A 20,000-nucleotide genomic window follows, 5' to 3' on the forward strand; every position below is an offset into this window, starting at 1 on the left:
TCCAGAGCTGAGAGTCAAACTCTGATTCATACAACTGGTCACACAGTACTGGACAGCTGGGGGTCACCTCTCCTGACTTAGGCTGGGGAGAGAGGTAGAGAGGTCAGACACACAGTACTGGACAGCTGGGGAGAGAGGTAGAGAGGTCAGACACACAGTACTGGACAGCTGGGGGTCACCTCTCCTGACTTAGGCTGGGTAGAGAGGTAGAGAGGTCAGACACACAGTACTGGACAGCTGGGGAGAGAGGTAGAGAGGTCCGACACACAGTACTGGACAGCTGGGGAGAGAGGTAGAGAGGTCAGACACACAGTACTGGACAGCTGGGGAGAGAGGTAGAGAGGTAGAGGTCAGACACACAGTACTGGACAGCTGGGGAGAGAGGTAGAGAGGTAGAGGTCAGACACACAGTACTGGACAGCTAGGGAGAGAGGTAGAGAGGTAGAGAGGTCAGACACACAGTACTGGACAGCTGGGGAGAGAGGTAGAGAGGTAGAAGTCAGACACACAGTACTGGACAGCTGGGGAGAGAGGTAGAGAGGTCAGACAGTACTGGACAGCTGGGGAGAGAGGTAGAGAGGTCACACACACAGTACTGGACAGCTGGGGAGAGAGGGAGAGAGGTAGAGAGGTCACACACACCAAACAGACGTGTATAATACAACCTAGACACTCTCACCTGGTGGAAGCTGTAGGTGAGGATGATTTCGTAGAGCTGTCTGTTGTTGGGGAGGACATCTCTGTGACCCAGAGCCTTGATCTTAGAACTCAGAGGTCTGGAAGAAGCAGGAAACAGACAGAGTTAGATGGGATGCTTGGGGATAGATGGGATGCTTGGGGATAGATGGGATACTTGGGGATAGATGCTGTGGGTTAGACTCTGTACACTGAGACGATCTGTCAGGACTAGATGGGATGCTTGGGGATAGATGCTGTGGGTTAGACTCTGTACACTGAGACGATCTGTCAGGACTAGATGGGATGCTTGGGGATAGATGCTGTGGGTTAGACTCTGTACACTGAGACGATCTGTCAGGACTAGATGGGATGCTTGGGGATATATGCTGTGGGTTAGACTCTGTAGACTGAGACGATCTGTCAGGACTAGATGGGATGCTTGGGGATAGATGCTGTGGGTTAGACTCTGTACACCGAGACGATCTGTCAGGACTAGATGGGATGCTTGGGGATAGATGCTGTGGGTTAGACTCTGTACACTGAGACGATCTGTCAGAACTAGATGGGATGCTTGGGGATAGATGCTGTGGGTTAGACTCTGTACACTGAGACGATCTGTCAGGACTAGATGGGATGCTTGGGGATAGATGCTGTGGGTTAGACTCTGTACACTGAGACGATCTGTCAGGACTAGATGGGATGCTTGGGGATAGATGCTGTGGGTTAGACTCTGTACACTGAGACAATCTGTCAGAACTAGATGGGATGCTTGGGGATATATGCTGTGGGTTAGACTCTGTACACTGAGACGATCTGTCAGGACTAGATGGGATGCTTGGGGATAGATGCTGTGGGTTAGACTCTGTACACTGAGACAATCTGTCAGAACTAGATGGGATGCTTGGGGATATATGCTGTGGGTTAGACTCTGTACACTGAGACGATCTGTCAGGACTAGATGGGATGCTTGGGGATAGATGCTGTGGGTTAGACTCTGTACACCGAGACGATCTGTCAGGACTAGATGGGATGCTTGGGGATAGATGCTGTGGGTTAGACTCTGTACACTGAGACGATCTGTCAGGACTAGATGGGATGCTTGGGGATAGATGCTGTGGGTTAGACTCTGTACACTGAGACGATCTGTCAGGACTAGATGGGATGCTTGGGGATAGATGCTGTGGGTTAGACTCTGTACACTGAGACGATCTGTCGGGACTAGATGGGATGCTTGGGGATAGATGCTGTGGGTTAGACTCTGTACACTGAGACGATCTGTCAGGACTAGATGGGATGCTTGGGGATAGATGCTGTGGGTTAGACTCTGTACACTGAGACGATCTGTCAGGACTAGATGGGATGCTTGGGGATAGATGCTGTGGGTTAGACTCTGTACACTGAGACGATCTGTCAGGACTAGATGGGATGCTTGGGGATAGATGCTGTGGGTTAGACTCTGTACACTGAGACGATTTGTTAGGACTAGATGGGATGCTTGGGGATAGATGCTGTGGGTTAGACTCTGTACACTGAGATGATCTGTCAGGACTAGATGGGATGCTTGGGGATAGATGCTGTGGGTTAGACTCTGTACACTGAGACGATCTGTCAGGACTAGATGGGATGCTTGGGGATAGATGCTGTGGGTTAGACTCTGTACACTGAGACGATCTGTCAGGACTAGATGGGATGCTTGGGGATAGATGCTGTGGGTTAGACTCTGTACACTGAGACGATCTGTCAGGACTAGATGGGATGCTTGGGGATAGATGCTGTGGGTTAGACTCTGTACACCGAGACGATCTGTCAGGACTAGATGGGATGCTTGGGGATAGATGCTGTGGGTTAGACTCTGTACACCGAGACGATCTGTCAGGACTAGATGGGATGCTTGGGGATAGATGCTGTGGGTTAGACTCTGTACACTGAGACGATCTGTCGGGACTAGATGGGATGCTTGGGGACAGATGCTGTGGGTTAGACTCTGTACACTGAGACGATCTGTCGGGACTAGATGGGATGCTTGGGGATATATGCTGTGGGTTAGACTCTGTACACTGAGACGATCTGTCAGGACTAGATGGGATGCTTGGGGATAGATGCTGTGGGTTAGACTCTGCACACCGAGACGATCTGTCAGGACTAGATGGGATGCTTGGGGATAGATGCTGTGGGTTAGACTCTGTACACTGAGACGATCTGTCAGGACTAGATGGGATGCTTGGGGATAGATGCTGTGGGTTAGACTCTGTACACTGAGACGATCTGTCGGGACTAGATGGGATGCTTGGGGATAGATGCTGTGGGTTAGACTCTGTACACTGAGACGATCTGTCAGGACTAGATGGGATGCTTGGGGATAGATGCTGTGGGTTAGACTCTGTACACCGAGACGATCTGTCAGGACTAGATGGGATGCTTGGGGATAGATGCTGTGGGTTAGACTCTGTACACTGAGACGATCTGTCAGGACTAGATGGGATGCTTGGGGATAGATGCTGTGGGTTAGACTCTGTACACTGAGACGATCTGTCGGGACTAGATGGGATGCTTGGGGATAGATGCTGTGGGTTAGACTCTGTACACCGAGACGATCTGTCAGGACTAGATGGGATGCTTGGGGATAGATGCTGTGGGTTAGACTCTGTACACCGAGACGATCTGTCGGGACTAGATGGGATGCTTATGTTTTGAAGGGTTTATCGTCTCAGGTCATGTGGACATTATCAGGATTGGGCGAAGGCAGGGTTTAAACTGCTGCGTCCCCAGTGCCTGGGCTGTGTGCCCACATGTCCCGGGAAGGAAGGAGGGTGGGGGGGCTGAGAGTTTCCATCTGAGAGGATGGAGACGTAGAAGCTGAGAGTTTCCTTCTGAGAGGATGGAGACGGAGAAGCTGAGAGTTTCCTTCTGAGAGGATGGAGAAGTAGAAGCTGAGAGCTTCCATTCGAGAGGATGTGGAAGCTGAGAGTTTCCTTCTGAGAGGATGGAGACGTAGAAGCTGAGAGTTTCCATCTGAGAGGATGGAGATGTAGAAGCTGAGAGCTTCCATTCGAGAGGATGTGGAAGCTGAGAGTTTCCTTCTGAGAGGATGGAGATGTAGAAGCTGAGAGTTTCCATCTGAGAGGATGGAGATGTAGAAGCTGAGAGCTTCCATTCGAGAGGATGTGGAAGCTGAGAGTTTCCTTCTGAGAGGATGGAGACGTAGAAGCTGAGAGTTTACATCTGAGAGGATGTGGAAGCTGAGAGTTTATTTCTGAGAGGATGGAGATGTAGAAGCTGAGAGTTTCCTTCTGAGAGGATGGAGACGGAGAAGCTGAGAGTTTCCTTCTGAGAGGATGGAGAAGCTGAGAGTTTCTTTCTGAGAGGATGGAGACAGAGTAGCTGAGAGTTTCCTTCTGAGAGCTTCCTTCTGAGAGGATGGAGACGGAGAAGCTGAGAGTTTCCTTCTGAGAGGACGGAGAAGCTGAGAGTTTCTTTCTGAGAGGATGGAGACAGAGAAGCTGAGAGTTTCCTTCTGAGAGGATGGAGACGCTGAGAGTTTCCTTCTGAGAGGATGGAGATGCTGAGAGTTTCCTTCTGAGAGGATGGAGACAGAGAAGCTGAGAGTTTCCTTCTGAGAGGAGGGAGACGCTGAGAGTTTCCTTCTGAGAGGATGGAGACGGAGAAGCTGAGAGTTTCCTTCTGAGAGGACGGAGAAGCTGAGAGTTTCCTTCTGAGAGGATGGAGACAGAGAAGCTGAGAGTTTCCTTCTGAGAGGATGGAGACGCTGAGAGTTTCCATCTGAGAGGATGGAGACGCTGAGAGTTTCTATCTGAGAGGACGGAGAAGCTGAGAGTTTCTTTCTGAGAGGATGGAGACAGAGAAGCTGAGAGTTTCCTTCTGAGAGGATGGAGACGCTGAGAGTTTCCATCTGAGAGGATGGAGACGGAGAAGCTGAGAGTTTCCTTCTGAGAGCTTCCTTCTGAGAGGATGGAGAAGCTGAGAGTTTCCATCTGAGAGGATGGAGACGTAGAAGCTGAGAGTTTACATCTGAGAGGATGGAGACGGAGAAGCTGAGAGTTTCCTTCTGAGTTTCCTTCGGAGAGGATGGAGATGTAGAAGCTGAGAGTTTCCTTCTGAGAGGATGGAGATGTAGAAGCTGAGAGTTTCCTTCTGAGAGGATGGAGACGTAGAAGCTGAGAGTTTCCTTCTGAGTTTCCTTCGGAGAGGATGGAGATGTAGAAGCTGAGAGTTTCCTTCTGAGAGGAGGGAGACGTAGAAGCTGAGAGTTTCCTTCTGAGAGGATGGAGAAGCTGAGAGTTTCCTTCTGAGAGGATGGAGACAGAGAAGCTGAGAGTTTCCTTCTGAGAGGAGGGAGACGTAGAAGCTGAGAGTTTCCTTCTGAGAGGATGGAGACGCTGAGAGTTTCCTTCTGAGAGGATGGAGACAGAGAAGCTGAGAGTTTCCTTCTGAGAGGAGGGAGACGGAGAAGCTGAGAGTTTCCTTCTGAGAGGATGGAGACGCTGAGAGTTTCCTTCTGAGAGGAGGGAGACGCTGAGAGTTTCCTTCTGAGAGGAGGGAGACGGAGAAGCTGAGAGTTTCCTCCTGAGAGGATGGAGACGGAGAAGCTGAGAGTTTCCTCACAAAAACGAACACGTTTGAACACAGAAGTTAATCGCGAAGCTGACCAGATTAGTGACTAATGTAACCCGGTATATATATCAGACTGTAGGTGGTGGGTAGAGGGGTAGGTAGGGGGTTGTATTTGGAGACATATGTCCCAGTGTGGCTGCACACAGATCTTCAGAGTGACCCTGGGAGAAACGTGTGGGTGTGTGTATCTCTTTAGTTTTGTACCTGAGTGGCTGGACCCAAGTCTTCAGGGTGATGCTGGGAGAAACGTCCTCGTACCTCAGGGGAGAGGAAACCTCAAAACTAGTCACGCCGTCTGATGCATGCTGGGTGAGACAAAAATCATGAGTCAGAAAAGGAAAATACTTTTGGTTGTAAAACTGGTACGACACGTCCCACAACACAGAGGAGTGTGTTCCTGCTGTGGTCCCACAACACAGAGGAGTGTGTTCCTGCTGTGGTCCCACAACACAGAGGAGTGTGTTCCTGCTGTGGTACGACACGTCCCACAACACAGAGGAGTGTGTTCCTGCTGTGGTACGACACGTCCCACAACACAGAGGAGTGTGTTCCTGCTGTGGTACGACACGTCCCACAACACAGAGGAGTGTGTTCCTGCTGTGGTACGACACGTCCCACAACACAGAGGAGTGTGTTCCTGCTGTGGTACGACACGTCCCACAACACAGAGGAGTGTGTTCCTGCTGTGGTACGACACGTCCCACAACACAGAGGAGTGTGTTCCTGCTGTGGTACGACACGTCCCACAACACAGAGGAGTGTGTTCCTGCTGTGGTACGACACGTCCCACAACACAGAGGAGTGTGTTCCTGCTGTGGTACGACACGTCCCACAACACAGAGGAGTGTGTTCCTGCTGTGGTACGACACGTCCCACAACACAGAGGAGTGTGTTCCTGCTGTGGTACGACACGTCCCACAACACAGAGGAGTGTGTTCCTGCTGTGGTCCCACAACACAGAGGAGTGTGTTCCTGCTGTGGTATAGTTGTGTTTTCAGACCCCTTGACTTTTTCCACATTTTCTTACGTTACAGACTTATTCTAACATGATTAAACAAACATCTAAAACACAATACCTCATAATGACATCACAATACCCCATGATGACATCACAATACCCCATAATGACATCACAATACCCCATGACGACATCACAATACCCCATGACGACATCACAATACCCCATGACGACATCACAATACCCCATGACGACATCACAATACTCCACGACGACATCACAATACCCCACGACGACATCACAATACCCCACGATGACATCACAATACCCCACGATGACATCACAATACCCCACGATGACATCACAATACCCCACGATGACATCACAATACCCCATGATGACATCACAATACCCCATAATGACATCACAATACCCCATGATGACATTCCTTCGACCTCATGGCTTGGTTTTTGCTCTGACATGCACTGTCATCTGTGGGACCTTATATAGACAGGTGTGTGCCTTTCCAAATCCTGTCCAATCAATTGAATTTACCACAAGTGGAGTCCAATCAAGTTGTAGAAACATCTCAAGGATGATCAATGGAAACAGGATGCACATGAGCTCAATTTAGAGTCTCATAGAAAAGGGTCTGAACACTTATGTAAATAAGGTATTTATGTTTATTATATATTTGCAAAATGTTCTAAAAACCTGTTCTTGCTTTGTCATTATGGGGTATTATGATGTCATTATGGGGTATTGTGATGTCATCATGGGGTATTGTGACGTCATCATGGGGTATTGTGACGTCATCATGGGGTATTGTGTGTAGATTGAGGGAAAACAATTATAGGTGGTGTGTAGAGGTGAGGTGGTATTTGGAGGTGGTATATACTAACTATGTGTAGAGGTGACGGTGAGGTGGTGTGTAGAGGTGAGGTGGTGTGTAGAGGTGAGGTGAGGTGTATATACTCACTATGTGTAGAGGTGACGGTGAGGTGGTGTGTAGAGGTGAGGTGGTGTGTAGAGGTGAGGTGTATATACTCACTATGTGTAGAGGTGAGGGTGAGGTGGTCAGGCCGTGGAAGGAGATACTGTAGTCAACGGTGACGTCACCAAGGCTGGCCCACCACCGGGCGACACATAACTCTACTGTCCTCCCTGACTAGAGAGGAGAGACACTCAGTCAAAACAGCATCACATAACTCTACTGTCCTCCCCGACTAGAGAGGAGAGACACTCAGTCAAAACAGCATCACATAACTCTACTGTCCTCCCCGACTAGAGAGGAGAGACACTCAGTCAAAACAGCATCACATAACTCTACTGTCCTCCCCGACTAGAGAGGAGAGACACTCAGTCAAAACAGCATCACATAACTCTACTGTCCTCCCCGACTAGAGAGGAGAGACACTCAGTCAAAACAGCATCACATAACTCTACTGTCCTCCCTGACTAGAGAGGAGAGACACTCAGTCAAAACAGCATCACATAACTCTACTGTCCTCCCCGACTAGAGAGGAGAGACACTCAGTCAAAACAGCATCACATAACTCTACTGTCCTCCCTGACTAGAGAGGAGAGACACTCAGTCAAAACAGCATCACATAACTCTACTGTCCTCCCTGACTAGAGAGGAGACACTTAGTTAAAACAGCATCACATAACTCTACTGTCCTCCCTGACTAGAGAGGAGAGACACTCAGTCAAAACAGCATCACATAACTCTACTGTCCTCCCCGACTAGAGAGGAGAGACACTCAGTCAAAACAGCATCACATAACTCTACTCTCCTCCCTGACTAGAGAGGAGAGACACTTAGTTAAAACAGCATCACATAACTCTACTGTCCTCCCTGACTAGAGAGGAGAGACACTCAGTCAAAACAGCATCACATAATTCTACTGTCCTCCCCGACTAGAGAGGAGAGACACTCAGTCAAAACAGCATCACATAACTCTACTGTCCTCCCCGACTAGAGAGGAGAGACACTCAGTCAAAACAGCATCACATAACTCTACTGTCCTCCCCGACTAGAGAGGAGAGACACTCAGTCAAAACAGCATCACATAACTCTACTGTCCTCCCCGACTAGAGAGGAGAGACACTTAGTTAAAACAGCATCACAGAGACCACCTGGATATATTGTGTTTGTTTCATAGGGATGATCCCATTTAGTCCCCTGGTCTATTGTTTCCTAGGGCTGATCCCATTTAGTCCCCTGGCCTATTGTTTCCTAGGGCTGATCCCATTTAGTACCCTGGTCATTTGACTGGTCGATAGGCTGTTGGTCGACCGAGATCTTTTTAGTCGATCAGACGCCTGTCTGTCTGATTGGACTAATCAGTAGAGTCTGATTGGACTAATCCATTGTGGAGGCCTGTCTGAGAGGACTAATCCATTGTAGAGGCCTGTCTGAGTGGACTAATCCATTGTAGAGGGCTGTCTGAGAGGACTAATCCATTGTGGAGGGCTGTCTCAGTGGACTAATCCATTATAGAGGCCTGTCTGAGTGGACTAATCCATTGTGGAGGGCTGTCTCAGTGGACTAATCCATTATAGAGGCCTGTCTGATTGGACTAATCCATTGTAGAGGCCTGTCTGAGTGGACTAATCCATTGTAGAGGCCTGTCTGAGTGGACTAATCCATTGTAGAGGCCTGTCTCAGTGGACTAATCCATTGTAGAGGCCTGTCTGATTGGACTAATCCATTGTAGAGGCCTGTCTGATTGGACTAATCCATTGTAGAGGCCTGTCTGATTGGACTAATCCATTGTAGAGGCCTGTCTCAGTGGACTAATCCATTGTAGAGGCATGTCTGAGTGGACTAATCCATTATAGAGGCCTGTCTGAGTGGACTAATCCATTGTGGAGGCCTGTCTCAGTGGACTAATCCATTGTAGAGGCCTGTCTGAGTGGACTAATCCATTGTAGAGTCCTGTCTCAGTGGACTAATCCATTGTGGAGGCCTGTCTCAGTGGACTAATCCATTGTGGAGGCCTGTCTGAGAGGACTAATCCATTGTAGAGGCCTGTCTGAGTGGACTAATCCATTATAGAGGCCTGTCTGAGTGGACTAATCCATTGTGGAGGCCTGTCTCAGTGGACTAATCCATTGTGGAGGCCTGTCTGAGAGGACTAATCCATTGTAGAGGCCTGTCTGAGTGGACTAATCCATTGTAGAGGCCTGTCTGAGTGGACTAATCCATTGTAGAGGCCTGTCTGAGTGGACTAATCCATTGTAGAGGCCTGTCTGAGTGGACTAATCCATCCTGACCCTGATTACACATAGAAGTAGACCTATAGACTACCTGATTACACATAGAAGTAGACCTATAGACTACCTGATTACACATAGAAGTAGACCTATAGACTACCTGGCCTGATTACACATAGAAGTAGACCTATAGACTACCTGGCCTGATTACACATAGAAGTAGGTCTATAGACTACCTGGCCTGATTACACATAGAAGTAGGTCTATAGACTACCTGATTACACATAGAAGTAGACCTATAGATTACCTGGCCTGATTACACATTGAAGTAGGTCTATAGACTACCTGATTACACATAGAAGTAGACCTATAGACTACCTGGCCTGATTACACATAGCAGTAGACCTATAGACTGCCTGGCCTTGATTACACATAGAAGTAGACCTATAGACTACCTGATTACACATAGAAGTCGGTCTATAGACTACCTGGCCCTAATTAAACATAGAAGTAGGTCTATAGGCTACCTGATTACACATAGAAGTAGGTCTATAGACTACCTGGCCTGATTACACATAGAAGTAGGTCTATAGACTACCTGATTACACATAGAAGTAGACCTATAGACTACCTGGCCTGATTACACATAGAAGTAGACCTATAGACTAACAGATTACACATAGAAGTAGACCTATAGACTACCTGATTACACATATAAGTAGACCTATAGACTACCTGGCCTGATTACACATAGAAGTAGACCTATAGACTACCTGGCCTGATTACACATAGAAGTAGACCTATAGACTACCTGGCCTGATTACACATAGAAGTAGACATATAGACTACCTGGCCTGATTACACATAGAAGTAGACCTATAGACTACCTGGCCTGATTACACATAGAAGTAGACCTATAGACTACCTGGCCTGATTACACATAGAAGTAGACCTATAGACTACCTGGCCTGATTACACATAGAAGTAGACCTATAGACTACCTGGCCTGATTACACATAGAAGTAGACCTATAGACTACCTGGCCTGATTACACATAGAAGTAGACCTATAGACTACCTGGCCTGATTACACATAGAAGTAGACCTATAGACTACCTGGCCTGATTACACATAGAAGTAGACCTATAGACTACCTGGCCTGATTACACATAGAAGTAGACCTATAGACTACCTGATTACACATAGAAGTAGACCTATAGACTACCTGATTACACATAGAAGTAGACCTATAGACTACCTGATTACACATAGAAGTAGACCTATAGACTACCTGGCCTGATTACACATAGAAGTAGACCTACAGACTACCTGGCCTGATTACACATAGAAGTAGACCTACAGACTACCTGATTACACATAGAAGTAGACCTATAGACTGCCTGGCCTTGATTACACATAGAAGTAGACCTATAGACTACCTGGCATGATTACACATAGAAGTAGACCTATAGACTACCTGGCCTGATTACACATAGAAGTAGGTCTATAGGCTACCTGATTACACATAGAAGTAGACCTATAGACTACCTGGCATGATTACACATAGAAGTAGGTCTATAGACTACCTGATTACACATAGAAGTAGACCTATAGTCTACCTGGCCTGATTAAACATAGAAGTAGACCTATAGACTACCTGATTACACATAGAAGTAGACCTATAGACTACCTGGCCTGATTACACATAGAAGTAGACCTATAGACTACCTGGCCTGATTACACATAGAAGTAGACCTATAGACTACCTGGCCTGATTACACATAGAAGTAGACCTATAGACTACCTGGCCTGATTACAAATAGAAGTAGACCTATAGACTACCTGGCCTGATTACACATAGAAGTAGACCTATAGACTACCTGGCCTGATTACACATAGAAGTAGACCTATAGACTACCTGGCCTGATTACACATAGAAGTAGACCTATAGACTACCTGGCCTGATTACACATAGAAGTAGACCTATAGACTACCTGGCCTGATTACACATAGAAGTAGACCTATAGACTACCTGTTCTGATTACACATAGAAGTAGACCTATAGACTACCTGATTACACATAGAAGTAGACCTATAGACTACCTGGCCTGATTACACATAGAAGTAGACCTATAGACTACCTGGCCTGATTACACATAGAAGTAGACATATAGACTACCTGATTACACATAGAAGTAGACCTATAGACTGCCTGATTACACATAGAAGTAGACCTATAGACTACCTGATTACACATAGAAGTAGACCTATAGACTACCTGATTACACATAGAAGTAGACCTATAGACTAACTGATTACACATAGAAGTAGACATATAGACTACCTGATTACACATAGAAGTAGACCTATAGACTACCTGATTACACATAGAAGTAGACCTATAGACTACCTGATTACACATAGAAGTAGACCTATAGACTACCTGATTACACATCGAAGTAGACCTATAGATTACCTGATGACACATAGAAGTAGACCTATAGACTACCTGATTACTGCTCATCCCTGGTGTAAATTAGACCTACCTGATTACTGCTCATCCCTGGTGTAAATTAGACCTACCTGATTACTGCTCATCCCTGGTGTAAATTAGACCTACCTGATTACTGCTCATCCCTGGTGTAAATTAGACCTACCTGACTACCCCTCATCCCTGGTGTAAATTAGACCTACCTGATTACTGCTCATCCCTGGTGTAAATTAGACCTACCTGATTACTGCTCATCCCTGGTGTAAATTAGACCTACCTGATTACTGCTCATCCCTGGTGTAAATTAGACTACCTGATTACACATAGAAGTAGACCTACAGACTACCTGATTACACATAGAAGTAGACCTACAGACTACCTGATTACACATAGAAGTAGACCTATAGACTACCTGATTACACATAGAAGTAGACCTATAGACTACCTGATTACACATAGAAGTAGACCTACAGACTACCTAATTACACATAGAAGTAGACCTACAGAGTACCTGATTACACATAGAAGTAGACCTATAGACTACCTGATTACACATGGAAGTAGACCTATAGACTACCTGATTACACATAGAAGTAGACCTATAGACTACCTGGCCTGATTACACATAGAAGTAGACATATAGACTACCTGATTACACATAGAAGTAGACCTATAGACTGCCTGGCCTTGATTACACATAGAAGTAGACCTATAGACTGCCTGGCCTTGATTACACATAGAAGTAGACCTATAGACTGCCTGGCCTTGATTACACATAGAAGTCGGTCTATAGACTACCTGGCCCTGATTAAACATAGAAGTAGGTCTATAGGCTACCTGATTACACATAGAAGTAGACCTATAGACTACCTGGCATGATTACACATAGAAGTAGGTCTATAGACTACCTGATTACACATAGAAGTAGACCTATAGACTACCTGGCCTGATTACACATAGAAGTAGACCTATAGACTACCTGATTACACATAGAAGTAGACCTATAGACTACCTGGCCTGATTACACATAGAAGTAGACCTATAGACTACCTGGCCTGATTACACATAGAAGTAGGTCTATAGGCTACCTGATTACACATAGAAGTAGACCTATAGACTACCTGGCATGATTACACATAGAAGTAGGTCTATAGACTACCTGATTACACATAGAAGTAGACCTATAGACTACCTGGCCTGATTACACATAGCAGTAGACCTATAGACTACCTGATTACACATAGAAGTAGACCTATAGACTACCTGATTACACATAGAAGTAGACCTATAGACTACCTGATTACACATAGAAGTAGACATATAGACTACCTGATTACACATAGAAGTAGACCTATAGACTACCTGATTACACATAGAAGTAGACCTATAGACTACCTGATTACACATAGAAGTAGACCTATAGACTACCTGATTACACATCGAAGTAGACCTATAGATTACCTGATGACACATAGAAGTAGACCTATAGACTACCTGATTACTGCTCATCCCTGGTGTAAATTAGACCTACCTGATTACTGCTCATCCCTGGTGTAAATTAGACCTACCTGATTACTGCTCATCCCTGGTGTAAATTAGACCTACCTGATTACTGCTCATCCCTGGTGTAAATTAGACCTACCTGACTACCCCTCATCCCTGGTGTAAATTAGACCTACCTGATTACTGCTCATCCCTGGTGTAAATTAGACCTACCTGATTACTGCTCATCCCTGGTGTAAATTAGACCTACCTGATTACTGCTCATCCCTGGTGTAAATTAGACTACCTGATTACACATAGAAGTAGACCTACAGACTACCTGATTACACATAGAAGTAGACCTACAGACTACCTGATTACACATAGAAGTAGACCTATAGACTACCTGATTACACATAGAAGTAGACCTATAGACTACCTGATTACACATAGAAGTAGACCTACAGACTACCTAATTAAACATAGAAGTAGACCTACAGAGTACCTGATTACACATAGAAGTAGACCTATAGACTACCTGATTACACATGGAAGTAGACCTATAGACTACCTGATTACACATAGAAGTAGACCTATAGACTACCTGATTACACATAGAAGTAGACCTATAGACTACCTGGCCTGATTACACATAGAAGTAGACCTACAGACTACCTGATTACACATGGAAGTAGACCTATAGACTACCTGATTACACATAGAAGTAGACCTATAGACTACCTGATTACACATAGAAGTAGACCTATAGACTACCTGGCCTGATTACACATAGAAGTAGACCTACAGACTACCTGGCCTGATTACACATAGAAGTAGACCTACAGACTACCTGATTACACATAGAAGTAGACCTATAGACTGCCTGGCCTTGATTACACATAGAAGTAGACCTATAGACTACCTGGCATGATTAAACATAGAAGTAGACCTATAGACTACCTGGCCTGATTACACATAGAAGTAGGTCTATAGGCTACCTGATTACACATAGAAGTAGACCTATAGACTACCTGGCATGATTACACATAGAAGTAGGTCTATAGACTACCTGATTACACATAGAAGTAGACCTATAGTCTACCTGGCCTGATTAAACATAGAAGTAGACCTATAGACTACCTGATTACACATAGAAGTAGACCTATAGACTACCTGGCCTGATTACACATATAAGTAGACCTATAGACTACCTGGCCTGATTACACATAGAAGTAGACCTATAGACTACCTGGCCTGATTACACATAGAAGTAGACCTATAGACTACCTGGCCTGATTACACATAGAAGTAGACCTATAGACTACCTGGCCTGATTACACATAGAAGTAGACCTATAGACTACCTGGCCTGATTACACATAGAAGTAGACCTATAGACTACCTGGCCTGATTACACATAGAAGTAGACCTATAGACTACCTGGCCTGATTACACATAGAAGTAGACCTATAGACTACCTGGCCTGATTACACATAGAAGTAGACCTATAGACTACCTGATTACACATAGAAGTAGACCTATAGACTACCTGGCCTGATTACACATAGAAGTAGACCTATAGACTACCTGGCCTGATTACACATAGAAGTAGACATATAGACTACCTGATTACACATAGAAGTAGACCTATAGACTGCCTGATTACACATAGAAGTAGACCTATAGACTACCTGATTACACATAGAAGTAGACCTATAGACTACCTGATTACACATAGAAGTAGACCTATAGACTAACTGATTACACATAGAAGTAGACATATAGACTACCTGATTACACATAGAAGTAGACCTATAGACTACCTGATTACACATAGAAGTAGACCTATAGACTACCTGATTACACATAGAAGTAGACCTATAGACTACCTGATTACACATCGAAGTAGACCTATAGATTACCTGATGACACATAGAAGTAGACCTATAGACTACCTGATTACTGCTCATCCCTGGTGTAAATTAGACCTACCTGATTACTGCTCATCCCTGGTGTAAATTAGACCTACCTGATTACTGCTCATCCCTGGTGTAAATTAGACCTACCTGATTACTGCTCATCCCTGGTGTAAATTAGACCTACCTGACTACCCCTCATCCCTGGTGTAAATTAGACCTACCTGATTACTGCTCATCCCTGGTGTAAATTAGACCTACCTGATTACTGCTCATCCCTGGTGTAAATTAGACCTACCTGATTACTGCTCATCCCTGGTGTAAATTAGACTACCTGATTACACATAGAAGTAGACCTACAGACTACCTGATTACACATAGAAGTAGACCTACAGACTACCTGATTACACATAGAAGTAGACCTATAGACTACCTGATTACACATAGAAGTAGACCTATAGACTACCTGATTACACATAGAAGTAGACCTACAGACTACCTAATTACACATAGAAGTAGACCTACAGAGTACCTGATTACACATAGAAGTAGACCTATAGACTACCTGATTACACATGGAAGTAGACCTATAGACTACCTGATTACACATAGAAGTAGACCTATAGACTACCTGGCCTGATTACACATAGAAGTAGACATATAGACTACCTGATTACACATAGAAGTAGACCTATAGACTGCCTGGCCTTGATTACACATAGAAGTAGACCTATAGACTGCCTGGCCTTGATTACACATAGAAGTAGACCTATAGACTGCCTGGCCTTGATTACACATAGAAGTCGGTCTATAGACTACCTGGCCCTGATTAAACATAGAAGTAGGTCTATAGGCTACCTGATTACACATAGAAGTAGACCTATAGATTACCTGGCATGATTACACATAGAAGTAGACCTATAGACTACCTGATTACACATAGAAGTAGACCTATAGACTACCTGGCCTGATTACACATAGAAGTAGACCTATAGACTACCTGGCCTGATTACACATAGAAGTAGGTCTATAGGCTACCTGATTACACATAGAAGTAGACCTATAGACTACCTGGCATGATTACACATAGAAGTAGGTCTATAGACTACCTGATTACACATAGAAGTAGACCTATAGACTACCTGGCCTGATTACACATAGCAGTAGACCTATAGACTACCTGATTACACATAGAAGTAGACCTATAGACTACCTGATTACACATAGAAGTAGACCTATAGACTAACTGATTACACATAGAAGTAGACATATAGACTACCTGATTACACATAGAAGTAGACCTATAGACTACCTGATTACACATAGAAGTAGACCTATAGACTACCTGATTACACATAGAAGTAGACCTATAGACTACCTGATTACACATCGAAGTAGACCTATAGATTACCTGATGACACATAGAAGTAGACCTATAGACTACCTGATTACTGCTCATCCCTGGTGTAAATTAGACCTACCTGATTACTGCTCATCCCTGGTGTAAATTAGACCTACCTGATTACTGCTCATCCCTGGTGTAAATTAGACCTACCTGATTACTGCTCATCCCTGGTGTAAATTAGACCTACCTGACTACCCCTCATCCCTGGTGTAAATTAGACCTACCTGATTACTGCTCATCCCTGGTGTAAATTAGACCTACCTGATTACTGCTCATCCCTGGTGTAAATTAGACCTACCTGATTACTGCTCATCCCTGGTGTAAATTAGACTACCTGATTACACATAGAAGTAGACCTACAGACTACCTGATTACACATAGAAGTAGACCTACAGACTACCTGATTACACATAGAAGTAGACCTATAGACTACCTGATTACACATAGAAGTAGACCTATAGACTACCTGATTACACATAGAAGTAGACCTACAGACTACCTAATTACACATAGAAGTAGACCTACAGAGTACCTGATTACACATAGAAGTAGACCTATAGACTACCTGATTACACATGGAAGTAGACCTATAGACTACCTGATTACACATAGAAGTAGACCTATAGACTACCTGGCCTGATTACACATAGAAGTAGACATATAGACTACCTGATTACACATAGAAGTAGACCTATAGACTGCCTGGCCTTGATTACACATAGAAGTAGACCTATAGACTGCCTGGCCTTGATTACACATAGAAGAAGACCTATAGACTGCCTGGCCTTGATTACACATAGAAGTCGGTCTATAGACTACCTGGCCCTGATTAAACATAGAAGTAGACCTATAGACTACCTGGCCTGATTACACATAGAAGTAGACCTATAGACTACCTGGCCTGATTACACATAGAAGTAGACCTATAGACTACCTGGCCTGATTACACATAGAAGTAGACCTATAGACTACCTGATTACACATAGAAGTAGACCTATAGACTACCTGGCCTGATTACACATAGAAGTAGACCTATAGACTACCTGGCCTGATTACACATAGAAGTAGACATATAGACTACCTGATTACACATAGAAGTAGACCTATAGACTGCCTGATTACACATAGAAGTAGACATATAGACTACCTGATTACACATAGAAGTAGACCTATAGACTGCGTGATTACACATAGAAGTAGACCTATAGACTACCTGATTACACATAGAAGTAGACCTATAGACTACCTGATTACACATAGAAGTAGACCTATAGACTACCTGATTACACATAGAAGTAGACCTATAGACTACCTGGCCTGATTACACATAGAAGTAGACCTATAGACTACCTGATTACACATAGAAGTAGACCTATAGACTACGTGATTACACATAGAAGTAGACCTATAGACTACCTGATTACACATAGAAGTAGACCTATAGACTACCTGATTACACATAGAAGTAGACCTATAGACTACCTGATTACACATAGAAGTAGACCTATAGACTACCTGGCCTGATTACACATAGAAGTAGACATATAGACTACCTGATTACACATAGAAGTAGACCTATAGACTGCCTGGCCTTGATTACACATAGCAGTAGACCTATAGATTGCCTGGCCTTGATTACACGTAGAAGTAGACCTATAGACTACCTGATTACACATAGAAGTAGACCTATAGACTACCTGATTACACATAGAAGTAGACCTATAGACTACCTGATTACACATAGAAGTAGACCTATAGACTACCTGGCCTGATTACACATAGAAGTAGACCTATAGACTATCTGATTACACATAGAAGTAGACCTATAGACTACCTGGCCTGATTACACATAGAAGTAGACCTATAGACTACCTGATTACACATAGAAGTAGACCTATAGATTACCTGATTACACATAGAAGTAGACCTATAGACTACCTGATTACACATAGAAGTAGACCTATAGACTACCTGATTACACATAGAAGTAGACCTATAGACTACCTGATTACACATCGAAGTAGACCTATAGATTACCTGATGACACATAGAAGTAGACCTATAGACTACCTGATTACTGCTCATCCCTGGTGTAAATTAGACCTACCTGATTACTGCTCATCCCTGGTGTAAATTAGACCTACCTGATTACTGCTCATCCCTGGTGTAAATTAGACCTACCTGATTACTGCTCATCCCTGGTGTAAATTAGACCTACCTGATTACTGCTCATCCCTGGTGTAAATTAGACCTACCTGATTACTGCTCATCCCTGGTGTAAATTAGACCTCCCAGATTACCGCTCATCCCTGGTATAAATTAGACCTACCTGATTACTGCTCATCCCTGGTGTAAATTAGACCTACCTGGTTACTGCTCATCCCTGGTGTAAATTAGACCTACCTGATTACTGCTCATCCCTGGTGTAAATTAGACCTACCTGATTACTGCTCATCCCTGGTGTAAATTAGACCTCCCTGATTACTGCTCATCCCTGGTGTAAATTAGACCTCCCTGATTACTGCTCATCCCTGGTGTAAATTAGACCTTCCTGATTACCGCTCATCCCTGGTGTAAATTAGACCTACCTGATTACTGCTCATCCCTGGTGTAAATTAGACCTACCTGGTTACTGCTCATCCCTGGTGTAAATTAGACCTACCTGATTACTGCTCATCCCTGGTGTAAATTAGACCTACCTGACTTCCCCTCATCCCTGGTGTAAATTAGACCTAGCTGATTACTGCTCATCCCTGGTGTAAATTAGACCTACCTGATTACCGCTCATCCCTGGTGTAAATTAGACCTACCTGATTACTGCTCATCCCTGGTGTAAATTAGACCTACCTGATTACTGCTCATCCCTGGTGTAAATTAGACCTACCTGATTACTGCTCATCCCTGGTGTAAATTAGACCTACCTGATTACTGCTCATCCCTGGTGTAAATTAGACCTACCTGATTACTGCTCATCCCTGGTGTAAATTAGACCTACCTGATTACCGCTCATCCCTGGTGTAAATTAGACCTACCTGATTACTGCTCATCCCTGGTGTAAATTAGACCTACCTGATTACCGCTCATCCCTGGTGTAAATTAGACCTACCTGATTACTGCTCATCCCTGGTGTAAATTAGACCTACCTGATTACTGCTCATCCCTGGTGTAAATTAGACCTACCTGATTACTGCTCATCCCTGGTGTAAATTAGACCTACCTGA

At 44.5% G+C, this 20,000-nt stretch overlaps 1 protein-coding gene across 3 annotated transcripts in view; it reads right to left on the reverse strand.

Moving 5' to 3' along the window:
• The window catches only part of LOC149975346 (tripeptidyl-peptidase 2-like), a 70,851-nt gene that overhangs the window by 12,066 nt on the left and 38,785 nt on the right, over positions 1–20,000 (reverse strand). For all 3 annotated transcript variants that reach the window (XM_090206930.1, XM_090206928.1, XM_090206929.1), the window contains exons 17-20: positions 7,320–7,436; positions 5,515–5,615; positions 680–776; positions 1–82 (exon numbers count right to left, since the gene is read on the reverse strand). The exon at positions 1–82 is cut by the window's left edge and continues 56 nt beyond it. In XM_090206930.1, the coding sequence (XP_090063056.1) occupies positions 1–82; positions 680–776; positions 5,515–5,615; positions 7,320–7,436 (397 nt within the window). The remainder of the gene's footprint in view (positions 83–679; positions 777–5,514; positions 5,616–7,319; positions 7,437–20,000) is intronic.

Source organism: Oncorhynchus mykiss, chromosome 18 (genome assembly GCF_057628025.1).
Source record: "Oncorhynchus mykiss isolate SJ-2025 chromosome 18, ASM5762802v1, whole genome shotgun sequence".
NCBI lineage: Eukaryota > Metazoa > Chordata > Actinopteri > Salmoniformes > Salmonidae > Oncorhynchus > Oncorhynchus mykiss.